The sequence below is a fragment of the Artemia franciscana genome, chromosome 4 (genome assembly GCF_032884065.1).
Source record: "Artemia franciscana chromosome 4, ASM3288406v1, whole genome shotgun sequence".
NCBI lineage: Eukaryota > Metazoa > Arthropoda > Branchiopoda > Anostraca > Artemiidae > Artemia > Artemia franciscana.
In genome coordinates this window covers 3112922-3121661 of record NC_088866.1, presented here as the reverse complement: position 1 = coordinate 3121661, position 8740 = coordinate 3112922, and the positions used below count along the sequence as shown (strand labels likewise).

General features: G+C 31.7%; 1 protein-coding gene across 1 annotated transcript; it reads right to left on the bottom strand.

The window, feature by feature from the left end:
• Positions 1 to 5378: 5378 nt before the first annotated feature.
• Positions 5379 to 7635, bottom strand: LOC136025864 (putative ankyrin repeat protein RF_0381). Its single transcript, XM_065701905.1, has 2 exons — positions 6711 to 7635; positions 5379 to 6344 (listed from the first exon to the last, which is right to left on the bottom strand). The coding sequence occupies exons 1-2, from the start codon at positions 7051 to 7053 to the stop codon at positions 5533 to 5535; spliced, it is 1155 nt and encodes a 384-aa protein (XP_065557977.1). The 5' UTR covers positions 7054 to 7635; the 3' UTR covers positions 5379 to 5532.
• Between the last annotated feature and the right edge of the window lie 1105 nt (positions 7636 to 8740).

The window sequence follows — 8740 nt, the reverse complement described above, 5'->3', positions numbered from 1 at the left end:
ACAATAACAAAATATCGGATGCTAAAGAAAATGCTAAAGAGTAGCATTTTAAGATACTTTAAAATATATTTCATAGCTGCCGCACCTAAAGGTATTTTGTCAGAAAATAAATTTAGTCGCTGCCACACCTAAGACATTTTCTCAAAACGTTATCTAAAGTGTTCTCAAAGGGAGGATCAATACGACAACAAAAATTTGGAGGACCAAACTTTGACTGATCTAAACAGAATCGATATATTAAATATATTCAGTTGTTATATCGAACACATCGAAATTATTATATCGAAGTTAATAAATTTAATATATCAAAATTATTATATCAAACATTGAATGTATCATATATACCAGATATATCGATATACCGGATCAATATATTGATTAACTGACTATCTGATCTCCCATCGGAGAACAGCTTAGCAGAAAAAATTTGCAAAAAAATTATTTAATGCCCGATAGATAATCTCTGAAGATTTAATTATAAACTTGTATTGTTATTTTTTTTATATTAATATTAAAGAGAAAATAGGAATTCCTCCTCAGTTGAGGGGAATGCAAACAAGAACATATTCAGCGTCTTCAATTATAAGGTTCTCCGAGCTATGACTATTTCAAATCAGACAGGTAAATGGACAAATTGGACTGAGAAAATGCGTGTAAATAGGCTATAGCTTCTGGAAGTTTTCTTTCATGTTGCTATTCCGCTGGCTTTACTGAAAACACAGTATGTGGTTGTGTAAATTTATGACTTCTCTGGTTTTACAACAGGAGATAAGAATATAAATCATAATAAATAAAAAATAAAAATATAACTATTACATAAAAATCTATACGATTAAAAACGTAAAAAGAAGATTAACTCTAAACAGAAGAAAAACCAGAACATAAAAAGAGAGGGACGTACCTATAGAAGTCTTGTGAGCCGGAAAATCCCCTCTCGCAATGGAATGTCGAGTTTTTATGGTTTCTCCTATAGCTTCTAATATTCTCCAAGTAATTCACTTATTATTGACGTTTGTCATGCATAATTACCACATCTAATAAGATAGTACTTCAAAACGTTAGGGTAAACCCCAGATATTTTTTAGATTTACTTAGCAAAATATCGTGCTATTTTAGTTATTTCAAAGGAACGTGCTCCAAAAATTTGATGCAAAACTAAACAAAACCCCATCAAACCCTAAATACTTCTTCAAACCCCAAAAAGTGTACTTTCTAGCTATAAAAGTAGAGATCAAATTTTGGAATATACCATAAGTCAGACGTATATGCATAGAGAGAGGAGAAATGCAAGGTTCCACTCCTCCCTCTCATTAATATAAAAAAAAATACTTAAAATATCTAATCCACTCTAGAATTTTGGTTACTTGCATCTATAGATATTTCACGGCGCCCAGCTAAACTTATATAGAGAATTAGAAAAAAAAATCGATTTCAAACAGAATTAATCAATCAATAAATTAATCATTCAATAGCAAATTAATTAATAGTTATAAAGTAAGTAAAGTTGCTATACACATATAACAAAGACGGGCATGCCTATCTCGGGCTATCTCTCGTTACTCACCCAAATGCCCACCCACCGGAAGTAGCTTTAGAAAAACATTTATACGAACAAAAACTCAAATATGCCTCATGTCTAATATCTCATGTCTAAAACATACCCCCCCCCCCAAAAAAAAAACTCTTCCGGCCCTTCTGCCTGATGTTTAAAATTTATGCACCAACAAAATGGAGTTGTCCCTTTCAAAGAACATGCACATCAGGTGGTACGAGCCACGTGGATGTATGCCATGCGTGACGTAAAGTGTGCCATATACAGTGCGAAGTGCTTCATGTGTGGAGCAAAGAGACGTGGTACGGAAAGAGTGTACCATGCGTGGAAGAACAAGTGGCAGTTTGAGATGTAAGCCGTGTGGCGGAAAGTGGTCAATCCCTCGGTCAACGTAAACCAGTAGCGAACTTACAATTTTACATGGACTTCAATACTAGCTCTGATGCAGTGTTTAGTGTAAAAGCCATTGTTCTTTATTTTATTTTTATACACTCAGTAGTTTCCTTTTATATGAGAGCATTAGAGCGGTAGAATTGTGTGTGGGTAGTTGATATACTCCATTGACTGAGTATATACAAAAAAAATTAAGCTGTGGGTTTGACCCAACTTTTTGGGACTATGATCAAAGAAAAGTTAAGATGGGTAGAGATGACAGATTGCAAAAAAGGGCAAACTTTCTCTAAAAAAAAAAAAAAAAGAAAAAATAGCCGTTGGGTAAACAAAATTTTATGATATTTATATTTACATCAATTGTAGTGTGTTAATTTACATTCATTACAACTTTGTAGCCATAAAAAAAAGAGTTCCTGATTGTATTGCATATTCTTATGTTAAAAGCAAAATAAAAAACAAATATACAAAATCATGAAAACGCAATGATTTGCTAAGTTTGCACTAAATCCATAGCAATGCAGAAATACCGAAACGCCATTTGGCATACATTCAAATAAAGTAAATGCTCACATCACACCCCCGAGACAAATCGGAGAATTTTGTAAAAATGTCAAATAAACTAGGGATTTGAGGTACTAGCTTCAAGCTCCAACTTTTCTAAGAAAAGGTGTAGAGTCTTAAATTTTGGATCTTTGCCAGGCATGAACTCGACCATATAAACGGAAATCTACTCCCCAAATTTACTGCTAACTACAATGCGGTTTATAAACGTGGGGCAAACACAGGATACACAGGAACAAGACATATATATATATATATATATATATATATATAATATATATATATATATATATATATATATATATATATATATATATATATATATATATATATATATATATATATATATATATATATATTCAAGTGGGTAAGGTATATTTCCCTCAGAAATTATTCAAGGTCACTGTGGACATTTATCATTGTCAAGTTTCAAATCCCACCTTAAAGCACCAAGGACAGTAAAAATAAAAATATGGTGGAACTGGTTGAGTTGATACTTATACAGCAACAGATAAAACAGTGAAAATAAAATATGATTGTTTGAATTGGTTAGGTCGAAACTTACATAACTACAAATAATTTAAGAACTTCGAATGGCTAATCAAATTAACGTAAATTACCAAGGACAGTGAAAATGAAATATGATTATTTGAATTGTTTAAGTGGAAATCATGAACATCTAAAAAAATAGGAACATTGGGATCTCAATTTATAATGAAAAGATCTTCATATGGAGTTATACAGTTTTTCGTAATAGCGGCGACAGATTAAAAAAAGAAACTCAGACGAAAAATAATCGTTTTTTTTTTCAAACAGCTTAAGATGATGTATATTCCTTTGAAAGAGCAGTTGTCTTTAGAGCCCTTAGAGCATATTTTTTTTCGAAAATCAAATTTCAGTTCGGGTTTGCAAATGCATTCCCCTTAAGAGTTTATTTGCCCAACCCACGCCAAGTAAGTTCGATTGAGATAACATTTCATAATTTTATGACAACACTAGCTTTCAATTTATACTTAAAATGAAATTAAAAGCACCATAGAGTAATAATATTTTTTTTACAAAGTGAAATATTCACTTTAAACAATAGCAGCCATCGGAAACATTGTCAAATTCTGTATTTTAATTATTGTTTTTTAAGTTTAAGTTTAAATTAGGTTTAATTAATTAACCTTAACTCAGTCTATTGTATTAAATATTGCTAATGATTATACATAAGTATTATTGACTAAAGACTAAGCTTAATCTCTTTCCTTTTGCTACCTCTAGGTAACTGACAAATTTGTTTTTAAAAATAGTCCATACATTTGAAGAAAAACTATTATAAATGATCTTTAATCATTTCATTTTGTCCTGTTGGTTCGAAACTTCACTTTCATGCATGGATAATAAACAATTATCCATGCAGTAAATTTAGTATTTAGTATTTAGTGCATGTTCTTTGAAAGGGACAACTCCATTTTGTTGGTGCATAAATTTTAAACATCAGGCAGAAGGGCCGGAAGAGTTTTTTTTTTTTGGGGGGGGGGGTATGTTTTAGACATTAGACATTTAGGCTTTTGAACTATTTACTTTAATTTGACAACACCTTTTGTCCGACAAAACTAAAATATTAGTAATATTTTGGTCTCTAAAGACAACTGCTCTTTCAAAGGAATATACATCATCTTAAGCTGGGGGCATTTTTCAAAATTCCTATAAGATATTCTGTTTATTTGTCCTTTTTTCTCTTTGCCACTTCAATTTTACCATCGGATTTTCCATGGGTTAATTTCTACATTGGGATTTTTTACAAAATAAATTTCACTGAGGGAATTTATCGCGGGAGTATCTTTCTCCTAAGGGATGGGGGATAATTTCAGGAAGAACATTCCATGGAATGGAGGATTTCCGGCATTATTTTAAAAATAATCAGCATTTAGTCTTTTCCAAATAAAAGTATGCTAAAAAAAAGAAAAGAAAAAAAAAATCATCCAGTAGGCTATCGTCCGTAAGAAATTTTCAGGGGGAGGGAGGTATTCAGCTCAAATTTTTTAGAATTTCTTTGATAAACTTATTTTGTAAAGGACTTCGTGTTTCGGGATTTTCTATTATAGAATTCGGACAGAAAGCCAAACTTTAGGGAAAGAGGGAGGTTTTTATGAATATGCAACTCCTTCGTATACGTATAATTTCTGTATGTTTTAGTTTAATGTTGTTCCTTGCTTTCAATTGTAAAAACATGTTTTTTTTTTATTTAATAAAGGTTGAAGGATCTTGTATCAGATTAGCAATGCAAAAGATTAATTCACTTTTTCAAACAAAATCGCTTTTAATTAGCTTTTTTTTAACCAAGGACTTACGCAAGATTTCCAACAGTAAGGAGTGACTTGGCCCAGCAATAACTGAACAATCATCCAGACTATAAAAAAGGTTCTCTGCAATATCTTTTGAACGACTAGAGTCAAGAGTTAAAATTTTCAGGAACTGTATGGGAAGGACAAACCAAATTAACCATGTTTAGGCAAAGGATAAGAGGACACAAAATTTGTGTATCCAAAATGTTAGTTCTCCCAAAATAGGACTAGTAATTTTTTTCCTTTAAAGCTTAAAACGCTTATTTGTAAGCATAAAAAAAAATTATGCTCAGGGAAAACTTGAAAATAATTATTCTGTCGAAAAAGGGTCAAGTGTCCTTTTTTTATCAGCTAAGACTCATAATACTCGTCTTGGTGCCAAATTTTCTAACTTTCTGTAAAAAAAAAAAAAAATCTTCCAGAGTCATTAGCGGGTATAAAAATGATATACCTTTATTGGAAGAGAATATAAAGTAGAAATACCAAAAACAGATAAAAGCAAATTAAATACCTAAAATATCAAAACTGTAAAACGATAATACTAATGAAGAGGCATTTTATTAGCCAAAAGCAGCAAAATTACAAACAGAAAAACATATAAATTTTGAAAAAGACAACCAACAATTTTAAACTAACAGTTGGTTTATGGAAATGGCAAATAATCGTTTCACTGGATGTTTCGTCTACCTTTTACTATTTCGACATCGCATCTTTACTTATTCGACATCTTTTTGAAACACTCAACGTTGCATTATCGAGATCCATCTTTTCTTGTAATATTACAGTTTCATGCTCTTCTGCATTTCTCCTTCGTTTTCTACCGCAGTTTGGATCAGTTTTGGCTTTGACCAATAGAAAGTTGACTAGTTCCAAATTCTTATTTCTTACAGCAACATGTAAAGGATATTCCTTGTTTGCATTCATTGCATCTAGATTAGCACCGGAATCAATAAGTAACTCGCACAAATCAGATCTTCCTTTTTCAACCGCAAGGTGTAAACACGCCCCGCAGTTTGGATTTGCCCCACGTTTCAAAAGCAATTTGACTAGATCAACATTACTAGTTTTTATAGCTGTACCTAAAGGTGTTTCACCATGTACATTTGTTGCATCTATTTCGGCACCGGATTTAATAAGTAAGTTACACACGTCAGCACTTCCTTTCTTTACAGCAAGGTGTAAATACTCCCCGCAGTTTGGATTTGCCCCACGTTTCAAAAGCAATTTGACAAGTTCCAAATTATTATTTCTTATAGCAATAAGTAAAGGTGTATCCTTTTTTGCATTCATTGCATCTAGCTTAGCACCAAAACCAATAAGTAACTTACAGATGTCAGCTCTTCCTTCCTTAACAGCATGGTGTAAACACTCCCCGCAGTTTGGATTTGCTCCACGGTTCAAAAGGAATTTGACTAGATCAAGATTACTGGTGCTTATAGCTGTACTAGAACTTTGACTTTGACAGCATTTGACTAGATCAAGATTACTGGTGCTTATAGCTGTACCTAAAGGTGTTTTACCATATACATTCGTTGCATCTAATTCGGCACCGGATTTAATAAGTAAGTTACACAAATCAGCACTTCCATTCTTAACAGCAAGGTGTAAACACTCCCCGCAGTTTGGATTTGCCCCACGTTTCAAAAGCAATTTGACAAGTTCCAAATTATTACTTCTTATAGCAATAAGTAAAGGTGTTTCCCTAAAAGCATTCATTGCATCTAGCTTAGCACCAAAACCAACAAGTAACTTACAGATGTCAGCTCTTTCTTCCCTAACAGCAATGTGTAAACACTCCCCGCAGTTTGGATTTGCTCCACGGTTCAAAAGGAATTTGACTAGATCAAGATTACTGGTGCTTACAGCTGTACTAGAACTTTGACTTTGAAAGCATTTGACTAGATCAAGATTACTGGTGCGTATAGCTGTACCTAAAGGTGTTTCACCATAAACATTCGTTGCATCTAATTCGGCACCGGATTTAATAAGTAAGTTACACAAATCAGCTTTTCCTTCCCAAACAGCATGGTGTAAAAGTGTTTGACCACTGATACATTTTGTTTGCATACAAGTGATTCCACCTTTTCCAAGAACATATTCGACAAATTCAAATACCATGTCTAATTCTGCATTTATTTCCTTGATATTCTTTCCTTCGATTTTGAATCTTGATTTATAATAAATTCTGTGCAGCTTGGGCAGAAACTTCAACATAGTATATCTATTTCTTAAGCAAAGTTCACAACAACGTATAGTTTTGTACTGAGGCTGTGAGCAATACACATCATCTATTTATGCTAATAGTGACGTCATTTAGTTTAACATGACGTCAGTCTTTCTAGTGATGTCGGCTCTAAAAGTAATTTATTTAACCTTTGACTGAAATATAGTTAACTATGACGTCATACTTCGTTTTGGATTATATATTCAAAACATCTATTCAAAACTGTATTGTAGACTACCATTTAAAATTTATTAGAAATCCACTGAAAACTGATTTGCTTCTGATCAACTTTTTGTGCTTATTTTAAAATAAATTATCTTAATACTAAATATAATTATAACTGGCAAATCACTTTTAATAAAAATTTGTGTTTCAGTTTTGCAAAAATACGTTTTTTCCTTGATTGCTGCTCGTTCTCCACCTTCAAGCTTAAAAAGTGTAAATTATGCGGGGAAAATGAATACCAATACGTCTATGTTACCCATCTGTCTCTTTTTCGTATGTATTGAATTTTCCTATCGTAGCTGAATTTTTCTATCGAAATTTTTGTATCATTGTTCTTAATTTATTAATTAACTAATGATTCATTAATTATTTTTATGCATTAACTTTGCCCTCTAATTTATTTTAAGAAAAGTAAAATTTCAAAAAAAATAAATTGATAACCGTTAGATTATTCTTTTTGAATTTTTTTTTCGCTCCTAATAATTTCTCCGCCCCAGACAAATTCCCCTGAAACTAATTGAAACTAAAGATTAGGATAGTTTATGTTTTCTGTTTTGCTTATCTAAAGTTAATATAATTCCTTTACAAAATGTGTGTTTCGAAGATTGATTTAATTAAGTAGTTTAGAATTGTTTAAAGTAAATTTTCAGAATTTTATAGACGCCAACCGCTTTTTGACAAAATGAAAACCACGTTTTCATTTTGTTTATTATCCATGCATGAAAGTGAAGTTTCGAACCAACAGGACAAAATGAAATGATTAAAGATCATTTATAATAGTTTTTCTTCAAATGTATGGACTATTTTTAAAAACAAATTTGTCAGTTACCTAGAGGTAGCAAAAGGAAAGAGATTAAGCTTAGTCTTTAGTCAATAATACTTATGTATAATCATTAGCAATATTTAATACAATAGACTGAGTTAAGGTTAATTAATTGAACCTAATTTAAACTTAAACTTAAAAAACAATAATTAAAATACAGAATTTGACAATGTTTCCGATGGCTGCTATTGTTTAAAGTGAATATTTCACTTTGTAAAAAAAATATTATTACTCTATGGTGCTTTTAATTTCATTTTAAGTATAAATTGAAAGCTAGTATTGTCATAAAATTATGAAATGTTATCTCAATCGAACTTACTTGGCGTGGGTTGGGCAAATAAACTCTTAAGGGGAATGCATTTGCAAACCCGAACTGAAATTTGATTTTCGAAAAAAAATATTTTTAATTTTTAGATCCTTAGGAAACACCCCGTAAAAGTCATAAAATCTTAATGAAAATCACACCATCAGATTTATCGTATTATACAACCATATTGTTGAGGTCTACCTGCAAAAATGCGGAATTTTGTATTTTTTGCCAGAAGAACGATCACGGATGCGTGTTTTTATTCCCAGGAGTGATCGTATCAACCCGGGTGTCCTAGAATATCACAAGAGGGCTCATTTGA

Bases quoted from the DNA above. Each gene is read 5' to 3' on its own strand.
- LOC136025864 (XM_065701905.1), bottom strand. From the start codon at position 7,053: ATGTTGAAGTTTCTGCCCAAGCTGCACAGAATTTATTATAAATCAAGA. The intron at 6,345-6,710 runs GTACAGCTGTAA...AAACACCTTTAG, and splicing joins CTTTCAAAGTCAAAGTTCTA to GTACAGCTATAAGCACCAGT.